Here is a 24,209-nt window from a genome sequence, read left to right on the forward strand (position 1 = left end):
TTGTCGCTTTTGGTCTTTATTATTATTATTTTTTTCATCTTTTCTCCCCTCAGAGAGTTCCCCTTAAAATTTCTTGTAGATGGGGCACCTGGGTGGCACCTGGGTGGCTCAGCCAGTTAGGCGGCTGACTTCGTCAGGTCATGATCTTGCAGTCCATGAGATGAAGCCCCCGCATCGGGCTCCGTGCTGACAGCTTGGAGCCTGGAGCCTGCTTAGAATTCTGTGTCTCCCCCTCTCTCTGCCCCTCCCCCATTCACAATCTGTCTCTCTCTGCCTTTCAAAAATGAATAAATGTTAAAAAAATTTTTTTTAATTTCTTGCAGGGCTGGTTTAGTGATCACAAACTCCTTTAATTTTTGTTTGTCTGGGAAACATTTTACCTCTCCTTCTATTTTGAATGATGGCCTTGCTGGATAAAGAATTCTTGGCTGCATATTTTTCTGATTCAGCACATGGAATATATCCTGCTACTCCTTTCTGGCCTGCCAAGTTTCTGTGGATAGGTCTGCTGCAAACCTGATCTGTCTTCCTTTGTAGGTTAAGGACTTTTTTTCCCTTGCTGCTTTCATGATTCTCTCCTTGCCTGAATATGTGAATTTGACTATGATATGTCTTGTTGATGGTTGGTTTTTGTTGAATCTAATGGGAGTCCTCTGTGCTTCCTGAATTTTAATGTTTGTGTCTTTCCCCAGGTTAGGAAAGTTTTTCTCTATGATTTGCTCACATAATCCTTCTACCCCTATTTCTCTCTCTTCCTCTTCTGGGACCTCTATGACTTTGATGATGTTCCTTTTTAGTGAGTCACTGATTTCTCTAATTCTTAAATCGTGTTCTTTTGCCTTAATCTCCCTCCTTTTTTCTGCTTCATTATTCTCCATAAGTTTGTCCTCTATATTGGTGATTCTCTGTTCTGCCTCATCCATTCTTGCTGCCGTGGCCTCCATTCACAACTGCAGCTCAGTTATAACATTTTTTATTTCATCCTGACTAGCTTTTCCTTCTTTTATCTCAGCAGAAAGGGATTCTAATCTATTTTCGACTCTCGCTAGTATTCTTATTGTCCTGATTCTAAATTCTGGTTCAGACATCTTGCTTGTATCTGTGTTGGTTAATTCCCTGGCTGTTGTTTCTTCCTGCTCTTTCTTTTGGGGTGAATTCCTTCATTTCATCATTTTGAAGGGAGAAAAGGAATTAATGAGGTAAAAAAATCAAAATTAAAAAAATTAAAAAATTAAAAACAAACACACACACAAAATCAAGTAAATGATGCTAGATCTAGATCCTAGGTGTGTTTTGGTCTGGGTGTTGAAAGGGGCGTGACAGATTAGAGAAAAAAGGGAAAGAAAAAAAAAAAAGGAAATCGTTTGAAAATTTGAAAAAATGAATACACTGAAGTAGACTAAAATGAAATGATGGAAGTAAAATAGAATTTGAAAAAATTTACACAAAAGTAAAAAATATAGGCAGCTCTTCCTGCCCATGGGTCCTGTTCCCATGCTTTAATAAAATCATCTTTTTCACACCAAAAAAAAGTAAAAAATATAGTAGAAAAAAATTGAAACATATTTTTAATAAAAATTGAAAATAAAGATGAATTTTTTTTCTTTCTGTATTCAAGAAAAAGAAACGAAAAAGAAAAAAAAAGAAAACTGAATAGATGGACTGGTGAACAGTCAGTCGAACAAAAATACGACTGAAATTACTTCGTTTTCCCTTAGAAGTCAAACTATGAAGCCCTTTATAGTCCATAAACTAAGCAGGCGGAGAGATTTGTGTTCCTGAAGCTAGAGGTTGGCCCAGTGGGCGGGGCTTAGTGTAATGGCTCCATTCTCCACTAGATGGCGCTGCTTAGCTTACTGGGGCAGATCGTTGTGGCGCTTGTAGGTGCGTATGCGCATGCGCAGGAGCGATGCCATGGCGTCACCCAGACACCCGGTCTCTAGTATCTGAATTCTGTTCTCCCCGATCAGCAATCGCACACCCAAGCCCCAGGCAGCACCGCCCTCCTGAGTTTTGCCTCAGATGCAGCTGTGTTTCCCGACTCCTTACTTCTGAGAGACTGCGGCTTTGGCCCGTTCTGCAGAGGGTCTCACTGAGCAATGGCCAGGTGCCGACCGCACCCAGGAACATTTGTGGGACCGTGCTGCTGCTGACGCCGAGACTGCGGCCGGGGACCAGCCCGCCCCAGAAAAACTTCGCGAGATAGTGTAGCAGCAGTGTTTCAGGGACTGTGGAAAATCACAACACACACCTGGCACCAGGCTTCACCCCCAACGATGTTGTTCCAGCGCCAGCGAACGTGGTTGTTCTCCTGGCTCCGCTGGGGCCTTGCCTTTGGGGGACCCACATAGCCTCTACCAGGTGTCCTCCCAGCAGGTGAACTGCCTCTCCCCGTGTGGCCTGAAGAACCCCGGACTCCACTCTGCTCCTGGGGATTCACCCTTCTCACCAGAGCACCGCCAGGTATGGAGCTGCGGAGTTTCAGCCTCTGCGCTCCCCTGTTTACAGTCTTAACGGAATTTAAACCCTCTCCTTTCTCCTTTCTCCCTTTTTAGTTCAGTCTCTGCGGCTGTTTCCACTCTTCCGTTTTCTCTCCAGCTGCTTTTGGGCAGGGGGGATGCTTTTCCCGTATTCTCCCCCCCGCCGCCCTGCCTCGCCTCCGTCCTCCCTCCGCATGCAAAAGCGGCCCCCTGCCCTCCGTGGCTTCTGTCTCCCCCAGTTCACCTCTCCGCGCCGGGTACCTGCTGAATTCTGTGGTTCAGGTTGTGCAAACTGTTGTGTTAATCCTCAGATCAGTTTTCTAGGTGTGCAGGATGGGTTAGTGTTGGTCTGGCTGTATCTCAGGGACGCGAGGCACACAAAAAACTTCCATGCTGTTCCGCCATCTTGGCTCCTCTCCCCCTTCTCTGTTCTATTCTAAGAGATATTCTCATTTTCTTTCTTCATGTTTCAGTCTGATATTCCAGCCTTTTATATCTCTGTGCTTCATTCTCTATAACTTCCTTACATTTGTTTCCAGCGTGTCTGTTATCTACTGTTCTGGTGAACCAATCCATCAAGTTTTAAAATTTATTGACTTTATTTTTCATGTCCAGATTTTAAGCTTCCTATTTAAAATCTGCCTGTTCTTTTTTCTTCGCAACTTATTCTATTCTTGGGCTTTTGGTTCCTCTTTTAATTGCTTTCACTCTTTTAAAAAAAATTTTTTTTTTAATGTTTATTTATTTTTGAGAGAGAAAGAGAGAGAGTGCAGAGCGTGAGTGGGGGAGAGTGGAGAGAGAGGGAGACACAGAATCCAAAGCAGGCTCTAGGCTCCGAGCTGTCAGCGCAGAGCCCAGTGTGGGGCTCGAGCTCATGGACTGTGAGATCATGACCTCAGCCAAAGTCAGACACTTAACCAACTGAACCACCCAGGTGCCCCTTGCTTTCACTCTTTTAAATAAACTTATTTTCTAACTTCTACCAGGTCCTTTTTGTGTCTGGAGTTTCTGGGATGTAATCTTGCCTTTTGTTACTTCTCTTGCTTGTGCTGGATTGTTTGCTGCTGTGTCTTTTAGCTTTGGATCAGATTGTGAAATCAGATTCAGCAATGCTTTATGTAGGGAATCCTGTTAAGCCTCAGCTGTGGGGTAGGTCCCTTCAGAATGGTTTTTCATTTGCTTCTACGTGGTGATCGCTGTCTGAGGATTAATCTTTTAATTGACTTTCTCAGCTTGAAGCTTTCTGGATCATGTAAGTAGTAGAAAATTTAAATCCCAAACATTGTGAGAGTGGGCTTGCGGTTACTAATTCTCAAGAATCTTTTAGGTTTCTACTTGGGAGTCAGGCCAAGATGGATATGTTTTCTTGGCTTTGCCCCAGACGGGTGGACTGATTTTCTGATCTGTCCTTTGCATGTGTTGTAGCTCTTTGAGGATCCGGGCTCTGCTGGGGGCCTCGGGCCACATGGTCCCGGGCACACTCTCCCAGGTTCAGTTTTCTCATCCATAAAATGGGTATATGACTCTGTTTTCTGTGCAGGCCCCATTGTAGACACTTCCTGTCCAAGTGTGGGCACTTTCTTGTCAGAGCACTAAAACCCAAGCACCCTAGGTTCCTCCAGGAATGACAACCTCCCTTGTATATCAATACTTTCTATCCTTGTATCAGTTGTAATTTTTACTTGCCTGGGATCATAGATATCATGCAAAATATCAAACATTTTTAGGTGATAATAGTCTACAGCTTTTAGGTTATCCCCTCAGCCATGTTGCCAGCCTTGTAAATCTATGAGAGTTCTGTTTTTTCTTCTCCCCAAATAACAGGCCAGAGGGGCCCCCTGAGCCCTCAGACCCCATCTTTTTCTCAGATGTGCTCACTCCCGAGTGACTAGGGCCTTGGTGAAAATGGCCAAGGTGCAGTCTGGACATTGGAGGATGAGAGCCTCTACTCCGCGTATCCAATTGCTGCCAGGCTCCAGGGGCAAGAACATGTGGCTCGGAGCTCCTTAGCTGATAAAAGGCAGGGCCCAGATGGCCTGATGAGCTCCACAGTGTACAACAAACAGCTGAGTGTGACAGAGAGGGCACGGACTTTCGGAACAGAGAGGTAAATCCCAGCCTCTCCTTTCATCGTCCGCATGGCCTCAGCAAGCCACACAACCCTCTGTAAGCCTGCTTCATAAAATGGTCATAATAATGCTAATTTCATGGGATTGTGATGGTAGCTATGGGCTTTCCATCAGTGGTTAAGAGTACAGGGTAAGAGTTAGCAGGCATGAATCCAGACCTTGCTTTGCCTCTTATCATGGTCCTGGGCACACTCTCCCAGGTTCGGTTTTCTTATCTATAAAATGGGTATATGAATGCTGCCTACCTCAAAGGTGGTTGTGAGGCAAGTGGAGGAGTGTGTCAATTGCTTAGCACCTCGTCCGTGAGGGCGAACACTCTGAAGGTGCTAGCTACCATCACTTTGGCATCTTGGAACTTACGCGTTTTCTTGAGCTGCCTCTTCGGCCTTTGAGACCTTCCTGTAGCAATAGATCATTTCAACGAGCAGCCACAAGGTGAGGAAGACCAGGAGGATGTACATCATGATCTCTGAGACCACAGAGGTGAAGTCCTCTCCAGCTGCAAGGGGGACAGTGAGGCTCAGAACGTGCATGTGCGACAAACCCAGAACTGTCATTGGGTCAGAGATATATGAGACCTTTTTTTTTTTTTTTTTTAAGTGCGGCTTAAATTAGCCCTGGCTCTAAGGAACTTGAGAAGGCGTCAAAGAGATTCAGTGACTCTGACTCTCCTGTCTGTCAGCTTCCTCGCTGACTTTTTTCAGGAGTGGGAGTGGGGGCGGGGATGGGGGTGAGAAAGAATGAGGAGTGGAGGGAAAAAGGGAGCCGTGGAAGGAATCCTGGAATGGGGTGAGATGGAAGAACCGGGTCCCAATTTTGTGTGGACAGTCACTTCCCTTATTGGAAACTCTCTTTCTTAACTTGTAAGGTAAGGGTGATAGTTCACACCCTTACCTAGTGTATTCAGGAATATCCGGTGAGATGTGAAAGTCTACACACATGTGAGGGACAGGTCTGGTTCAACCACTGAGCATAGAGTGGCAGAGCGAGTCAGCATGGGAAACATGTAAGGGGCCAGTGCGGTCAGCCCACCCAGTGATCTGGGCATAGCCTCTACAAGTCTGGACTGGAAACAGGGTCCTTCCCGGTTCACCTTCCTTCCAGGCCATCCCAAACCCAAACAGAAATGAGTATTGGAGCCTTCCACATATTACCCAGGCTTTCTGAAACACAAATCTGACCCTGCTATTTTCACGCTTTAAACCTTTCCGCATTCCATCCCGCCCTCAGGATAAAGACCAAACCACGAACGTGGCAAGCAAGATTCACAACCCAGCCCTTTTCTCCTCATTTCCATTCAGTGGACCAGCAAAACTTCACTTCTCATTTACACGGTGGACTCTTTGGGGATCTGTAGACGTTTATTCATCCCCTTTCCTCTTCCTCAATTGTATTGCACACCCCCTCAGCTACCTCTGTCCCAACATCCCCTCCTGCTTTTCAGTGTCCCGACCATTCTTCCAGACTCCACCGAAGTCCCTTCCTCTGTGGAACCTTCTTCGGCCTCTCGTGCAGAGCTATTCATGTACTTCTCTGTGTACTTTTCTCATCCGCCCATTGTAGTACCTCTCGGGTTGTGCTGTGATGTGTTTCTCTCTCTTCTCCACTGACGGTGTGCTTATTAAGAACATATTTCACTTATTTCTACATTATCAGCCTGTTGTCTAATCCTGGAATATTTGCAGTACTCAATAAGTATTTGTTGAGTGAATGAATGCAAATAAATATTGATCTTTGTTTCACAGCCAACCAGAATGACAATTAAAAGATGATATAAGGCAAAGGTCCTGGTCCACATCGTCCTTTCTAGTGGGAAAGAAGTTTGTAGCCACATTTCCTGTTGCTAACTCCTCCAGCAAATTAGATTCATGGTCCTTGGTTATTCATAGGCCCCAGTCATCCATCAGGCCTCACTCCTTAAAAGCACAGAATAGCCATAGCCATGACCTTCAGCTCAGAGAAGCAATCCAAAGCTTCCACGATCATCCAGGTTTCCTGACTGGAGCTGGAGGTCATAAATATAGCGTGCGGCACAGAAGAACGCCATGCACATAAAATATCTTTTTTGTGGGCTTGGTAATACCTGATTTGTGACGTTCTTGGCTTAAAGCACGCTCTTTTTAAATGCAATAGCCCAGAAGTAGGAACACAGGAAGCTATCCATGCTCAGTATTTTTAGTCACTTCTAGATCTCAGATTTCTGTCTTAGAGCCAGGAGGTCAGCGCTTAGGACAGGATACGTTCAGCTTGAGCCAAGAACTAGGGAGATTCTGTGGGACCACAGGACTGGAGGAGATGTAGCACGTTGCGCTGTGGTGGCGCCTGTCGCTCTGAGCCTTATGAAAGCAGATCTTGGCTGCGGGGATGGGGGGGGGTATTCTCAGAGGCTGCCACGGGTCACAGAGGAAAAGAGAGAAAGAAAGAGAGGAAGAAAAGAAGGAAGGAAAAAAGGGGAGGGAAAAGAAGGGGGGCGGAGAAAGGAAAAGATATGAAAAGAAAGAAAAGAAAGAAGGAGTAGCAGAAAGAGGGATGGTGGTCGAAGGGAAAGATGTACTGGAAATAGAGCTAGCCCGGTAGCCAAAAGATCTGGTCCGTAGGCCCGCGGCTGGCGCTAACTTGCTTCCTATCTCTGGGCAAGCGCCTCACCGATCTCCCCGCCGCAAAATGAGGGGCACCAGAGCTGCACCCTCCAATCAATCACCTGGGGAGTCATTTCTACTTACATACGCGAGACCTCACTCCAGGCCACAGAGCTCATGCTCATAAGAGCGGTAGGGAGACTGCTACACGCGAGGAAAGCCCCCTGGGCAATTCTGAGGCCTGCCTGCTCTTTGTTCAGAACCTCTGCAGGAAATGAGAGCCAAGCTTCCTTCCAGCCCTAACATCCCAAGAGGCTTTGTGGTTCTGATAACAAACTCATCTTCCTTCTATTCTTACCCAAGCCTGGCTCTGGTGCCCCGGAGGCGGACAGGTTCAGCTTTGCCACACTTTCCACGGGCTGCGCCAGGGACTCTGGAGGCAAGAGCCTGAGAGAGACCGGCGGCGCCTTCCTAGTATCGGCGTCACCAGCCAACAGTTCCGGCAGTGACCAGTAGAGGGCGCCAGCCTCTTTTCCCCGGGGAGGAGAGGTGTGTAAACAGAAGGGATAATGGAACTTCGAAACAGAAAAATACCTTAGAGAGCTTCTAGCCCAACGCACGCGCTGTACACAAGAGGTGATGGGTTCAGAGAGGGAGAATGGCTTATCAGGTCTAAATGCCAGTGGTCTGAGAGTGCTTCTGCACGTTCAAAAAAATTGACCTACCTTTCGTTTTAGTCATGTTGTCCACATCAGGACAAAATCATGACATCTCTTGCCCTGCCGTGCACTCTCAAGTTTGCTTCATGAATTCTATCACAGTAACAGGAGGAAAAAAAATGAGGAAATTTGTGGCCTGGAAGTCGGGATTCTTATTTCATGCCCCACACCTTTTACCTGCTCACCATCCTGCCTCTTGGGGCAGTGATAATGCTAAGAGTATGCTGGAAATAGATTGCCTGGGAACAGGCTAAGAAAAACGGAGCCATCACGTAGCCTGGATGAGAAGACACAAAAGGAGATGCATATATCGGTCTTTTGACACATGAGGGAGTGTTTGCAAGCGGCTGGAAACCACAGTTTTCTGAGTCCCTTGAAATCAGAACAGAGCAGTGTGTGAGCGCATTCTAACTTTACCGTCAAGATTCTGGACTGGATTAAAACAGAAACATTTGAATTGGGTTGATGGAAGGATCCCCCCACCTCCCACCCTCATAAGAAATTGGCTGTGGGAAATCTGAAGATTTTAAGCTAAAGACTAGAAAGTTTTTTTCTTCCAGTTGAGGATGAGGTTTTGCACTGATAGATGCCAGGGGATGGGAAAGGGATTGCTTGTGTGGTCATTTTGGGGAAGACAGAAGACTTGATTTAGAGCAGTGGTTCTCAAAGTGCGGTCCCAGGCAGCATGGGCATCTCCAGGCAATTTGTTAGACATGTAAACTCTCAGACTCTATCCACAGAAGCAGGAAGTCTGCATTTTAAGTCCTGCAGAGGATTTTGAGGCTTGCTGAAATTTGAGCACCACTGGTTCAGAGGTATGTATGGCTTCCACACAGGAGGGTTAGAAAACTTCTAGATAAGCTCATGAGATTTCCCTGTGCCCATTGAGTCAGGGATTCAACACAGATCAGAGAAGAAGGTGTAGCTGAGTTGACAGTTTTAGGCTTCATGGAAGCTGACTTCTTTCTCTAAGGATGAGAAGTCAGGGGATCAGGGAACAGGTATTTCTCCCGTCATCTCTGAGCCTTTCTGCTTTGAGGAAAGGCACAGACAGGCAAGCTGTCAGGCAGTTTGCAGGAAGCTGGCCACTCAAGGAAGTTAAATCAATGGTGACATTTTTAGATGTCACCCCTCCAGATATATGGGCTTTGCACTCTGCAGAGGTCTCATTTGTGTGGAAACCCACTGTCCTCCCTCCCCTAAGAGGAGGGCACCCCCGCGACCCTCCACCCCAGCCTCACCCTCTTCGGTGACTCGGAGGGGGATCAGCCGTGTAGTCTTCACAAAGGGGCGATGTGCCTCAAAGGCGAACTCCCGGGACACGTTGCAGGTATAGAGGCCAGAGTCATTCAGGGTGACGTTCAGCACGGTGATGGACACATCCTGCAAGTCCTTGCTCCCATTCCACTGTAGGCGCCCCTGGAAGGGGCTCTCCACCTCCTGCTGGCCATTTCGATACTCATAGATCTGCAGGTAGAGAAGCAGAAGAGAGTAGGGCCAGGAGAGAAAACAGGGTAGGGGGGCCGGGATGGGAACAGGGCAGAGAAAAGGAGCAGAGTCGTGCATGGACAGGGGAGGGAGCAGACAACGTTACAAGGAGATCCCAAGTTTGGGCGTGTGATGAGGAGGCTCAGGGGACGGCAAGGAAGAGAGAGAGAGAGGCAGGGAAAGATGAGCGAAGGTAAACAGGTATCAGGGTGTATAGACACAGCAAAGGAAGACGCAGACAGGAGTAGACAGGAAGAAGGCTGGCAGAAAAAAAGAGGTACAGAGAAAGAGAACAAAAGAAGGTGAGTAAAGCAGATAGACCAGGAGGGGGAAACTGAAAGAAAGAATTGGAAGGAGACAGACAGAGCAAGAGAGTAAGCTGTGTCACGAGGGCAGCCAGTGGGAGAACAGAGCATAGAGACCAAGAGTGGCAGCTTCACGAGTCACGAAGACATCGTAAAGCCTAGCCTCAAGACTGGACTCTCTGATCTGGTTGCCACTGAGGGGATGTGGTCAGTCTGGGCCAGGCCACAGGAGGGGGACCCTGGACGCCAAAGGGTCATGGTTGAGCAGAGAGCTGCCAAAAGATATGCACACTTCAGGTTTTTCACTTTGGGCTGAATCATAACTGAAAGGTGGTCTCGAAATTTCTTTTCTCAAGCACTTCCACCTTCTGACACACCTTTTTATTCTCTACAGCTGTGCTGCCCATTCTAGTCTCCACTTGCCGTATGGAGACTACTTACACTAACAATTAAATGACTAGATGGGGTGCTTGGGTGGCTCATTTGGTTGGGCATCTGACCTCAGCTTGGGTCACGATCTCACGGTTTGTGAGTTTGATCCCCGCATCGGGCTCTGTGCTGACAGCTCAGAGCCTGGAGCCTGCTTTGGATTCTGTGTCTCCCTCTCTCTCTGCCCCTCCCCCACTTGCACTCTGTCTGTCTGTCTGTCTCTCTCTCTCTCAAAAATAAATAAACATTAACAAAATAAAAAAAAAATTAAATGACTAGAAGTGAAAATATAAAATTCACTTCCTCATTTGCACTAGCCACATTTCAAGGGTTCAGTGGCCGCACGTGGCTAGTGGCTACTGTATTGGACAGCACAAATATGGAACATTTCCATTTTCACAGGAATTTCTAGCAGACAGCATTGCTTTGTCTGACCACTACAATTTTTAAAGTTTCTTTTCCTCCTTTTGAGTCAGCTTCTACTCCTTCTGGGCAGACGCGGAAGCAGAGTAGGTGGCTGGCACACAACCAGGCCTGAGGCCAATGGGGGCCTTTGCATCAGGCCTAGACATCCAGATTCCTGTCCCCTGGGGACCGGCCTCAGTCACAGTCAACTCTGAGGGAAGCCCGAGATTTCAGGGAAATTTACTGGTTCCAGTTCTGGAATAAACACTTGATTGGAGCACTCAATTTCACCCTCCTATCGTCTCCATTGAGTCTTTGTACAGAAGAAACTCACCTTCAAGAAGGTGAGATAGCTCAGTAAAAAGGGCTTTGTATCTGCTGTCAGACAACCTGGTTTGAATCTAAGGTCTCTTATTAACTTCTTTGGGCCTCCGTGTACCTCACGTACGTATACCTTTTCTCTAGCAAACACTTGTATCATGCTTCCTATATTCCAGGGCTATTCTAAATGCCTTAAAAATGAAAGCTAACAACTTTGAAGGTAACAATTCTATGAGGTAGCTATGGTTTGCATCCCCATTTTAGAGATGAGGAAACGGAGGCACAGAGAGGTGAAGCCAGTTGTCTTACGGCACAGAACTAACAAGCTGTAGAGTGGAGAATCAAACCCAGGCAGCGTGGGTTCCAGAGTCCGTGAAAGTGTGAATAAGGGTCATCCCCAAGGTGATATTCAAAGCATGTAACGGTACTGGCCGTGGCACGAACCAGGCCGAGCTGACACCAGCCACAGCACAGAGCGGAGTCCCGGAGGCTCCCGGTTCCGTCAGGATGATCCCTTAGTTGCGTGGGGGAGGTCTGGAGGTTCCCAGTGGGACCGATGATGGTGAGGCCGCTTGGGAAGCTTAGCACAGCGAGTGCCCATTATAGACCTATTCAAATAGTTCACTCACAGATGCGGCTGTACTGGGTATACCAGTTGAACATCAGCCTGGGTCATCCCTGCCATTCTTTTTTCACTGGGATTGCGAGATTTAAATGAGCTAACCTATGCTCTCCCATAGAATGAGGCTGAGTGTTATTTCCATCTTTCTACTAATTTAGTCCATCCAACATGATGGTGCACAAGAGCCCGTGAAAGCACCTGCAAAGTGCCTTGTGGGGTGGCTAGCACACGGTAGGCTCTACATGCTATTTCTCTCTTCTCCCCCTTCCCCACTGGTAACCAGGAATGCCTGCGGCTGGCCAAGTGCCCTTCCCATCACAGAGGCTGGGCTACACTAAGGCCGTCAGTTATCTGCTGGGGAGCTGTCAACGCTTTGAAAAGAAAGAGCCAGGGTTTGTCAGAGCCTCGTTCCCCAGACTCTCAGGAGCCAGGCACATAACAGCAGAGGCAAGCAAAAGAAAGGCCGGAGTCAGCAGCCAGACATACAAGGAAATCTTTACCGCCCTCGGGCCTGTAGAACCACTCCACCACCGTGGTGGCCTCCACCTCCTCTCTCTTCATGCAGGAGATGCAGCGCAGCTTCATGGGGTTGCCCTGAACGGCCTCCGTCTCCGAGGGCACTTCCACACACACAGGGAGGCAGACACTGACTGGAGAGAGGCCCAGTGACAGGGAAGGGACAGGAGGTGTTGGGGAGGAGGGCACCAGGAGAGCGGCATTGGAGAACAAGAGGGAGGGAGAAGAGACAGAGAAGGAAGAATCATGAGACAAACCTGAAGATTGCGTGTACGTCTTCACCTGGGCTCCCCCAGGATGCGCTCTCAGAACAGGCAGGGCGTGGGCTGCAGGAGCCACAGATGACTCTGAGTTGACTGAAAGCCTCCCGGGGTGCAGCCCTGAGCCCTGCCCTCAAAGACTTAGAGTCTCGGTGGGAAACCGGGGCACACATACCCACCCATCCATGCACCCTTCATTCAACCACCATTCACTGAAATCTACTCTGTGCCAGGCCTGATGCGAGGCTGACACAAAGATGAATAAAACAGCAACCTCACCCTGAAGGCATTTATAATCTAGCAGGGAACGCATACTTCTAAGTATCATTAAACGGGACCATGGCGAGTGCCATGCTGGTGACGTGTTCTGTTCCCAGAGGAGGGCCAGTTATTCCTGGTTGGACTGGGGAGAGAGGAAGACAAGGAAGATGAGGCAGGGGTCTAGAAAGGGAGCGGGGACCATGTTGTGAAGACCTTTGTGTGGCCTTCACAACACGAGGGGTCAGATGTTTGCAAGCCATGGAGAGATAATCATTGCATCTGAATTTTATTTTAAAAAGTAGGTAATTCCGACGCCTGGTGGAAGCTGGAACAGCAGATGAGGAAGACGGTGAGCTGGCCACTGGGCTAGAGCAATGCTTTTTGCAGAGGAGTAGAGAGAGACAAAGTTAAAAATCTGGAGAGAGGTCAGATTGGGGCGATAGCTTGCCTGCCACATGGAGGTCTGGACTTATGGTCTCTGCCCTCTAGAAACTTGTGACCCATAAAAATAGGGTGAGTACATCAGACTGCATGTTCAGGATGAGTCAAAAGTGGGATGAGGCCGCCAACAAAGCGAGTGCAAATGTGGGCTGCATTAACAGATGCACGATGTGCACAACGAGGGAGAGACAGTGCCTGTGCACCGTGCAGAACAAATCTGGACCGTTCCGATCAGTTCAGCTGTCACACTTGACAACAGGAAGTTGTTCAGTGAGTGCATGCCCAGCAAGGAGCAAGATGGAGAACGGTCTGGAGACATCGTCTGGGGAGAAACAGATGGGAGAATTGGGGGTGTCTGGCTTGGACACAGAACTTATCTGCCTTCAAGTATTTGAAGGCCTGTGGAAGAGAAATTCGATTCTGTCTAATTCCAAAAGTTTCAAGAAAGTAAATTTGGCTCATTAAAAAAAAAAAAAAGAATTATCTGGTGCTGAAGCTGATTACAAATACAAAAAACTATTTGGTAAGAGTTTATTGTATGGAAGATTCAAAAATGGGATGATCTTATATCAGGACTTCTAAGTCCCCTTCTAATGCTACCTTCCCATGAATTAATAATAAAAAAAAAACTCCTAAAAAAAAGGAAACAGTACACATTGATATTTAAAAACTAGTGTGCTGGGGTGCCTGGGTAGCTCAGTCTGACTTCAGCTCAGGTCGTGATTTCACCGTCCGTGAGTTCGAGCCCCATGTCTGGCTCAGAGCCAGCTGACAGCTGACAGCTGACAACTCAGAGCCTGGAGCCTGCTTCTGAGTCTGTGTCTCCCTCTTTCTCTGCTCCTCTCCTGCTCATACATTCTCTCTCAAAAATAAATAAACATTAAAAATTTTTTAAACAAACACACAAGTGGCACTATGACGAGTTTAAAACATCAAGGGGAAATAAAACTAATTGGTTTTAAAACTCTCAAGCTAGCTGGGGCTGGTCTTATCAGGCAGTCTGCAAAAGAGTCTCCTGCTTCTGTATATGGACCATCACTTTCATGGAGAGAGGATCTGTATCTAGAGAGAACTGATCAGAAACACTTTCAATATGTGATGTGTTTGAAGTCTCGACTGTAAGCCTGGTTGAAAAAAAAAGAAAAGAAGGTGTGGTCTGTGCAAAAGTTTGGGAACGAATGCAGGTGCAGAGAATGTGCGCTGAGAAATCTGTGTGGCAGGCAGCTTTGAGGCACATTCATATTTAATGAGACATGGTAAAGATAAGTTAATTCAGTGATGATGACTTCAAAAGTAGCATAGGAAGATGTACCAAGGAATGCACAGTTACAAATACAGAGGCAGGAAGAAAATGAATTTGGCAACTGAAGGCCTGTGTGTATCTACTCTTTAACCTCTGAGACTCAGGGGCGCCTGGGTGGCGCAGTCGGTTAAGCGTCTGACTTCAGCCAGGTCACGATCTCACGGTCCGTGAGTTCGAGCCCCGCGTCGGGCTCTGGGCTGATGGCTCAGAGCCTGGAGCCTGTTTCCGATTCTGTGTCTCCCTCTCTCTCTGCCCCTCCCCCATTCATGCTCTGTCTCTCTCTGTCCCAAAAATAAATAAACGTTGAAAAAAAAATTAAAAAAAAAAAAACACCTCTGAGACTCAGTTTATTCATCAACAGAATGCTGAAAATAACATCTAATAGCGTCATCATGGGAATTCTATGGAATGATCTATATGAATGTGCTTTGGACATATATCACCTGTTAATGTGTTTTCTCCTTCATTTATCTGCCCACTTATTCAACAAATATATCGTGTGCTTATTGTATGCCAGGCACTGTTCTAGGCACTGACAATGCAACAGGGGACAAAACAGAAACCATTCCTGCTCTCATGGAGCCTGCATTCCAGAAGAGGGTAATAAAAATAAGAAACATGACATTGTAGTAAGTACTAATGAGAAAAAGTAAAACAGAGTAGAGGCGCATGGGAACATCGGAGACAGCCTCACTGAGACGGTGACATCGAGCAGGCACTGAAGGAAAGAAATGAGGGCAAGAAAGGAGATATATGAATATCTCCATGGAAGTGTGCAAACAGAGGAAATAGCATTTCAAGGGTCCTAGGGTGGGAGTGTCTGTCGAAAGCAGAGCACAATGAAGCCCAGGGAACAAAGTGAGAAAGGAGACATAAGCCAGGGCCAGATCATGGCTGGTCTTGATTAGAACTTGGACTTCTGCTTGGAGTGACATGGGGACCATTGGAGTGTTCTGAGTGGAAGAATAACACGATTGGTACAAACTGACATGACCTGGCTATGTTGAGAATAAACGGAAGAGGTGACAAAGGACAATGTGGAAGCAAACAGGATAGTTAAGAGGCTGGTACACTGATCACATTGAGAGATGGCTCAGTGGTTTGGCTTGGATGAAGGTGGTAGCAGAGCTGCTGGGCTTTGAAAAAGAACAATTTGTTGGACCAACATCCTCGAATACATGCCAGGTGATGTGCTTTGGTGAGCAAGTAGATGAATTGGTCTTAAATAGGAGCACAGTTAGTTCATTTATAGTTAAAGGAGGGAGGGCAAAATCTATGCAATCAGGAGGATGGCTGTGGCTTGCACAGCAATCTCTCCTTTTCCTGAGTTGCTCCTGAGATGACAGCAATCCAGTGTACCATCAGAGAACAAGCACTACTGATTCCCTTCTCATGGCCAAAGTCCAGTTTCAAGGCATAAGAATTCTGCTCATGAAGTCCTGGATAGTACATTGCAAAATGGTCACAAAATTCTCTCATGCCTCTTTGCTTTCCCTTTGCAATATGACGTGCTGTTTCTTCCATCAAGAGGTGAAATCTGTTTCCCCACCCCATGAGTCTCTAGTACACCACTGCCTCTCTGTGAAATCCTCTAGATATCCAAGAAAAGGTCGTACATATGGTAGATATTCAATCCACGTTGCTGACTGTAAATGATAAACTCCTGGAATAATCTTGGCCAAATCATTTGACTTCTGGTCTCTTCTCCAATTTCTATAGTAATAATGAGGAAACTTATGAGAAGGTAGACTAGGTAGATATATTACTAATGGTTATATTTAACTAAGGAATAGTATCAATCTATCATGAGGTGGAGAGTAATGTGTGTTGAACCAACTCCTCTAATACCCTCAAATCTTTTTCTTCTTTGGACATTACTAGCTTGCCCCTCCTGAGCTTGCTCTAGAATGCATTCCTTTGTGCTAAGATAATGAAGGCTTTTATTAGAATGTAAATATTTGCCAAAAGGGGTAATAAATGAAGTTATCTGTAGGCATTAACAACCTGAAATGATTTGTCTATCAGGTTAGCCAGTCACTTAGCAGAGCCTTGAAAAGAATGGGGTGCATGATGAGCTTCTGGGGGATGAGAGGAAAGCATCCCCAACAGAGCAGACATATGGGGGAGTAGACCTGGAGAGGAAGAGCAGAGAAGACACTAGGGCCTGGACGGGGAGGGCAAAGGAAAGGCATGGCGGGAGGGGTGTGAGGGTGGTGGCTCTGAAGAGGGATGTGAGGACAGAGCCCATCTGGCAATCCTGCATAGCAGCACATGTGTTCATTAGAAGTGCTAGAACAAGCACTGGAAGACTGAAATCAGGAGACAAGAGCTCTCTGGGAAGTCCTTCCCCCTCCCTGAGCTCATTTTCTCACATCTAAACTGGAAGTAATACTACTTTCCCTAGCTACCCCCAAGGATTGATATGGTGACCAAAAAGAAGTAGCAGATTGAAAAGTGCTTTGCAAACCATAAAGCACCAGGGAAGTGTAGGTTTTTTAAAAATTATTATTATATACTTTATTAAAGGAAACTTTTTTTCAATATATGCAGAAAATAATACAATGGAAAATATCCTTTCCATTTATATTTGCATCATGTGATAAAGCAACTTGGGAAGGGAGAATGCATCTAGTCAAAGTGGTTTCCAGTCCTAGAATTACATTCAAATAAAATGAAATTGCATTTGTGAAATGAGGCCCTTCTCTCACATTTGATGACCAGGTTTCCTGAACCATCCCTCTTTCCTTCTGCAGCTTTTAAGCTTCATGAGCCAAAGAAGCTGAGAATGAGCAAATGATGGGTGTGATGTGCATGCTTCTTCCAAAGGTTTTATTTTGGGGATGGGGTGGAAAGTGGAGGTGAGGAGAGGGGTGGATGCTACCAAGTTGAGTAATATTTTGTAAATATTTCCTTACTTTTCAGTCTTAGATGTTATCTGCCCCAACTTCCGAACTTCCATGTGAGGAACCAGATACTCTAAGGTTGTTACATAGCAAGCTAATGGCATAGCTAAGACTCCAAGCCAGGCTTTATAAGTCCTAAAAAGGGCTTAGCATGTGCCACCCTCACCCCTTCCACTGGAATTCAGGCAGGGATGCTAAAAATTTAAATTAAGGTTTGGGAAGAAAAGCTCTGTAGAATCTCACCCCAGTCCTTCTCTGCAACTTTATCTTCCATTGATTTATCAATACTCTTTCTTTTCCAGCCAGACTAACCTCTCCTAAGGCTCATTTCCCTAGTCTTAGCCTCCCCTGAGGAAATCCTAGCCTTAAATCGTCAAGGTAGGTGAGATCATTGGCAACCCATTATGTCTGCTTCATCTTCAGGTCTAGTCACTCTACTGGGGATGGATGGTGATGAGTCTGCCCTTGGGACTGGCATTACTCTCCCTCTTTGTCCTTCCCAGACTGTCTCATCAGGCATTTTGTTCAACATGAAGCTTGGCTCTGCTTTTGGTCACATGTAAAATCCCGATAATGCTGGCAGCCAATAAGTCCTGGAGGTTTAATAAAGTGATACTAAGGCAAAGAGGCAATTCCCATCAGCATATTTGCCACTGCACAGGGAGAATGAGTTTCATGCCAACCATGGGAGAATAAATCCCCCACGCCTAGTTTCAATAAAGCAAGTGGGCACAATTATCCTGGTTATTGACTTTTAGCATAGAGGAAGGTAAAAGCATGTAAAAAGTAGAAATGTAGACAATCATGTGAAGCAATATATCAACTGAACAGCACCTGTATTTGACCTGAGGATCTAATCAGAGTCACCAAGAGAGAGATGCCTAGAACTATACAGCAATCACACACACGTGCGCGCACGCACATGCACACACACACACACACACACACGTCTTCACCAATCCATTCAGATGCCCATACTAACATGCTCAGACATACACTAACACACATTCAAACACTGAGGCATAAACGACACAGTAAAGCATTCTCTCAATCACATATACAGATGTTATCACGTAGACTCATTAACTCTCTCTACACACATGCAGGTACCCTACTCTGACACCACTCTGTTTAGCTTTAGTGTTGCAAGTGAAGGTCTTCCTTATTTGGAGGGAGAAGGTCACCTTATTTCCTCACAGCAAACAAGAACCTATTCGTTTTTGAAAGCAAAAAACATAGCTCCCCAAACACCAAAGCACCTTAGCTTCACATGTTCATGAAAAAGAAGAAAGATGCAATGCCCAGGTGCCTATTTATCAAAGACGTAGCTGCAAATGGCTGAAGCCTATTTTCCTTATTAAAATTAAATAAATGGCTCAACAACGTGTTTTCATTCTCAAAATGCATGCATTTAGCTTTTTAAAAAAATACATGGGAATTAATTTGAAGACCCAATGATTTTTCATTGAAAAATGAAAGGTAAATGCAACCGAGATTTTGCATAATGAACGTGACTGCATTCCCTTTCAACAAAAGGAAAAGGGAAAAAAAATACTTTGGAATTAATCGGAAACAGGAGGAGGGGTGGAAAACCCACTAGGGTGGTTCTGGAATATAACAGCAGGGCAGTGAGGTGTTTTTCCAATCTCAAAATCCCAGCTCTCATGTAACCCTTATGGATCTCCATGTCTGGCAGACATGCATAGAGAGAAGCCAACCAAGGCTCCTTTTGTTACAAACGACATCAATTAGTGTTATTATTGTTGGCATTATTACTGTTATCTGCATCTCCCATGGCAGGGTGCTGGTACTTACCCCAGAAGATGAGCACGAGGGAAGCCAGGGGAAACAATCTGTTGAAGGCAGGCATCTTTTCTCTGGCGGGTGGCTTCCGGGGCTAAACAGAGAGATTCCCTCGGTCAAGAACTCGCCCTCTCAGATACTTTCGAGGAAACCCTTTGGGACGAACTGCCCCAAGGGGGCGACTTTCGGACTGAAATAAGGGCCAAGCGCCGGCGACTGGGGAGGCTTTCAGGGGTTTTCGAGCCGGGCGGGGGTTTCAGCTCCAAACCACCCTAGTGCACCGCCCGGGTTCGAGGGAGCCGATCAGCAGCTTCGCGCGCTCTCCCCGGAGCCCGTTGCTGGGATTCGGCTCAGCACCACGGACAGTACCTTCCCCGCCCACCCCGGAACTTCACAAATTCCAGTTGCTCAGCTGCTTCTCGGGTTTGCGCCTCGGTGACAGCTCAGCTCGGAGGCGAGCAGCACGGCTGGCTCTAGGCGGCTGGCTCTAGGCAGCTGGGCTGTCGAAGGGGTCCATGTTGATCCACCTCTCACCTCCCCTGGGAACAGCTACGCTCCGACCAAGATCCACCAAGACCCGGGAGCTTCGGCTTCATCAGCCTGCACCGGCTTCTCCAGCTGGGCGTGCCCCCCACACCCAAAGCCACCGGGGCCTCCCGTCTGAGCTCCAAAATTCGTTCCACCTCGGTCCCGTCCACGCCCGCCCTCTGCTCCGCGGGAAGGTCCGGAGGGGCGGGGCAAGAGGCGGGAGCTCCTGTCGGCCGCAGATCTCTGGGGAGGGGCAGGGAGGGTGGGCCGCTTCCCAGGAGCTCGCCCCCAGATAGTGCCGGGGCCCCGATTCTGGGTGGCGGGTGACCAACTGCCCTTCTCCAGGTCCTTCTTGACCGTGTGTGTTCAGTCAGCCTTGACATGCGCAGGCGGCTGTCCACCCCCACCGCCACCACGGACCCACCCCTCGTGCACACACTCCCCACCCCCAAACAGGCGTGTCCCTCCCGTGGCCGAGCGAGGCTGCCCAGCGCGGGGCGGAGCTTGGAGCTGCGCAAACACCTCCAGACCCCGCGGTTTCTGCTCTCGCTGGCTGTCGCCAGGTCTCCCTTTCACATCTCCACACCTCTCCCAGCGCGGGCACTCTTCCTCCCACCAATTCACACCCTCCAGGCAACCCCACTCCTGCTACAGCACAGGCAAGCTAACCTCCAGCTCCGGGAAGGGGAGGGCCAAATCTCTTTCAGGCAATGATGTCATCTGCCATGCACACTGTACACGAGAAGCTCGCGGCTTCTCTTCCCCGACCCCATCCCCTTCTCTTCTTCTAGACTCTTCTTTGTCTATCTTTGATTAATTAGTTCCGGGCACACCAAACCCAGCAAGATAATCCCTGCTTAGGAGACATGGGGTAGGAGTGAGGCGCACCTGTTCCCATGGTCACCTCCTCATCCAGTGAGGCGATCCAAATGTCAGCGCAAGAGTGGCACTGGGGGTGGGGACAGCTCCCTCTTGCTCTAATCGCTTTTTTCCCTGTTCTTTATTTTCTTTATTACCATTATGATTATGATTTATTTAGTTTAGTTTAAAAGCAGATTGTGGTTTGGCCTCTTCTATTAGCCACTCCCTAGGCTTCTCAGCTGTGTCAGTGCCCCCGCCCTATCTCTGAAAGGGAAACCTGAAACTTTAAATTCAAACTCAGATTTGTTATAAACTCAAATTGACGTAACAGATTAGGAATGCCTGGAGCTGAAATGAAAGATGAACACAAAAATCTGCCCCTCCCCCTTCTCATCCCCTCCTATTCCCTTTCCAAAAGGGGAAACTTGACACTGATATTCCAAAAAAGAACCGCAGAGTGACAGCTGACTGTAAACGAACCATAGGCAGGAAATTCTCTTCCCTAACATATGACAGAACAACAGAAGGTCTCCGAGATAGGATCTTCTTCCTGGGCAGGGAGCCACCAGGCCATAAACTCTATGTTGTTTTTGAAGGCCAACCCTTGAAGCGCAGTGCATTATACTTGGAAGAGAAGTTAAAGTTGACTTAATTCAATCTTTCCAATTCATGAATCCCCCAAGAACGTTCCTGATGAATAGGCTTGACCTATTCATCTCTCCATGGAAATAGATTTTCGGCAATATGTTTCAAACCATTCCAAAGTGGAATGAATTACCTTTTGTTATGTTCAAGCAGTTGTTATCCAAAGAATTACTGGGATGTTGTAGGGGGAAAAATATCTTCTAGATTTGAAGTTTGGAATAGATTATTGATGAAGTTCCAACAGCCTTTGAGATTCTATAATTTTTCTGAAAGTCCCACCCAAATACATAGAGCAACTGAGATACTTTCAGTCTGATAAATCTGTCAACCACCACCCTCCCCCCCCCAACACCACCACTACCACAGTGGGAATTGGCTTAATTTTACATTTTTGTCACATCCATTTGTGCTATTAGGAAATAATCACAATGTTCTTTTCTAAATGCTTACCAATACCATTTTAGTCACTCTGAGGATTTTACATGAGATTTTAGGAACAATGTATTTGCCTCTAGTAGGCATATGACATTTCCCTTGTCTTTCCTCTATTGAAAATAGGAGCATGTGGTCTTCTCAGTTTTCTGACATTTCCTTTGATTTTTGGCAGTGGCTCTCAGTCACTTTCATAAGTACCTTAAGTTCCCTGAAGTACATTCTGCCTTTCTCCAAGAGTTTTTAACTCATTTTAATTGTTTAAGCTATGTCTTCCTCCTTTCTGCCATTTTGGCTTCAATCCATTTTGCTGTTTTGTTTTTTAATCTTTTCCAATTTGATGGTCCTCTTTCCCTTACAGTTGATGGATGAAACTAGCCATTCAAGGTCTACAAACAGTAGCCAGAGCACTCTTTATATTTTATAAGGTCATGTACCTTCCTTGCTCAAAGCCCTTCAGGAGCATTTCATTGCACTTGATACAATCTAGACTCCTCACCATGGCCTAACAAGACACGCCCTGAACCCTGGCTATCTCTTCACACCCGTGTCTACCATTCCCTGTCTTGTCCACAATGTTCCACCACATTTATTGTTTTTTCAATGTACTTCAAATGTATTAAGCTTTTCCCCATCATAGAGTCTTTGTGCCAGATGTCCTCTCTTCCCAGAATACTCTTCATCCTAGGTCTGGTTTCTTATCATTATGGTCTTGCCTCAAATGACTTCTCCTGTGAGTGGCACTCCTAGTCACACTTTCTAAACTGGTTTCCTGCCCACTTTCCCCACCTGAAGCTACTCTCTATGTCATTATCCAGTTTCTTGTCCTTTATATCTTCTCTTACCCTCCAAAATGATTTTATTTGAAATTTAACACACTTGCTTATTTTCTGTTTCCTCCTATCGGGATGTAAGCTTCATGAAAGCAATCCTGTTTGTTCTGTGTGCTGCTGTACTCCTATGCCGGGGTTGGTACCAGGCAGATTATTAGATCCTCTATGAATCCTGAATGAATGAGTATATGGATGGATGAATGAGTGAGAATAGTGTGGGAAGAGTGACAAGCTCAGGCCATAATCAAGAGGGAACAGAAACAAAAAATAATCAGAGAAATGGGAGACCAGAAAGACACAATGCCACAATAGATGAGGAAAGAGAATATCACGACTTGAGGGACACTGCTCCTTAGAGGGGACTGCAGCCAACTGGGCTCAGAGATTGAGAAAAAGGAGAGGAGAGTATGGGGCCGAAGGTATTTAAAGATTTTGAGGTGGAGGGGGAAGGATGACTCTGATAGGTAAATAAGAAGAATGACATCTGAGATATGGATGGAGACATTTCTTTTCCTGAGGAAAGAAACCCATTTCACTAAGATTATGGGGGGGGGGGTGGAAATTAGAGACAGTAGTAGGGGCAGTGACCCTGTGAGTAAAGATAAAGTAGAGACTTTAAGATACACATCTGGATCTTCTCAAAGCAAGAAGCAAGAGTATCTACTGAAAGTAAGGGGTGGGGAGGAACAGGGGAGCTACAGACAAGAGAGACGGTGTGGGCCCCTTCTTGATGCATTTCAAGATCAACATATACCTGAGCTAAGAGTCAAGATGCAGGAATCAGAGCCCAGGGTAGACAAGTTAAGTGACCTGCTTTGCTATTCTAAATGGATTTTGAAAAATAGTACATAACCCAGGGGACAAGGAGAGTAAAAAAACATGTTTAAACTATGGCCAAAGTGCACACGTGGGACTGGGAGATTCAGGCTCCTCCAGATCATTCCCTCATCCTGACTGCCAGCTGTGTGGTTACTGTCACCAGCCAAGGGAAGTTGGGGATTAGGACAGGAAATAGTGACATGATGACCAGACTATGCAATCCCTTCCTGGATCTGCAGACAGCCTGGCAGGTAAAAAGAGGCCAAAAATATTTGTTGAATTGAATTGAGTTTCATCTGAATGGTCAGCAAGGCCAGAACTTTCCTGACACCCAGGAGTGCCCCACAAACACCCGTAACACACTCTGTGTGCAAGAGAAGCCAATGTCACACTGTTCCTATCCCATCTTCAGGAAGCCCCTGGTACACATTCACGAGAAAGCTGTCACTAGGTAGTTATAATAATCGAAACATTCGAATGGGGAAAAAAAGAAAATATCATTGGTGATAAGGTACTTCAAGCTCCTCAGAAGAAAAGCTATATTTCAAGTATTGCTGTTAGCCTGGCATAATTTCTTATGCATTTCTGGCTGGGGCTCTTAGGCTGGACAGATGGAAAAGTCTTTTGGAGAAGTGAGTGTCATTATTGCCTTTGCTGCTGAACTAAATGATTATTCTGATGTGTGGTGTAGGAGCCAACACCTGAACCCCGGTTGCCTAAATGCTCACCAGAAATGATAGAGAAGAAGGAGAAAAAAGAAACCACAAAATGACCCCCGGGTGGGCGACAGGAAGCCTGTCTCAGGCCTCTTTCAACTCTGAGATAGTACTGACATTTTCACTTGACCACTCTGAACCAATTTTCTCTCTCTAGTTGTCTGCCTCCCAGAGTTACTGGAAGCACAAATGAACTAATGTGTGGATGTGTTTTGGACTTTGTAAAGTCTCATAAAACCAAGAGGTGTTAGGTTGCTGTTTAGATTGTTTCTTTAATCTTTCCAGAGATGTACTCAGCTGTTAACTTTGGCATGACGAGGAATAATCAACTTTTCATGATTTGTCAACACCTTTGTTATCATTTTCATCGCCAACATCATTATCTTCTTCATCATCATCATATTTGAGAGC

The 24,209-nt window shown here is 46.4% G+C and overlaps 1 protein-coding gene across 3 annotated transcripts in view; it reads right to left on the reverse strand.

The window, feature by feature from the left end:
- Positions 1–19,884, reverse strand: part of SCN3B (sodium voltage-gated channel beta subunit 3) — a 31,301-nt gene extending 11,417 nt beyond the window's left edge. The window contains exons 1-5 of one of the 3 annotated variants that reach the window (XM_043579683.1): positions 19,499–19,881; positions 18,977–19,058; positions 11,964–12,127; positions 9,149–9,374; positions 4,970–5,108 (exon numbers count right to left, since the gene is read on the reverse strand). In XM_043579683.1, the coding sequence (XP_043435618.1) occupies positions 4,970–5,108; positions 9,149–9,374; positions 11,964–12,127; positions 18,977–19,031 (584 nt within the window). In that variant the 5' untranslated portion in view covers positions 19,032–19,058; positions 19,499–19,881. The other 2 variants (XM_043579685.1, XM_043579684.1) reach the window with 2 other exon arrangements.
- Positions 19,885–24,209: the final 4,325 nt, after the last annotated feature.

This window comes from Prionailurus bengalensis, chromosome D1, assembly GCF_016509475.1.
Source record: "Prionailurus bengalensis isolate Pbe53 chromosome D1, Fcat_Pben_1.1_paternal_pri, whole genome shotgun sequence".
In the NCBI taxonomy this organism is placed as follows: domain Eukaryota; kingdom Metazoa; phylum Chordata; class Mammalia; order Carnivora; family Felidae; genus Prionailurus; species Prionailurus bengalensis.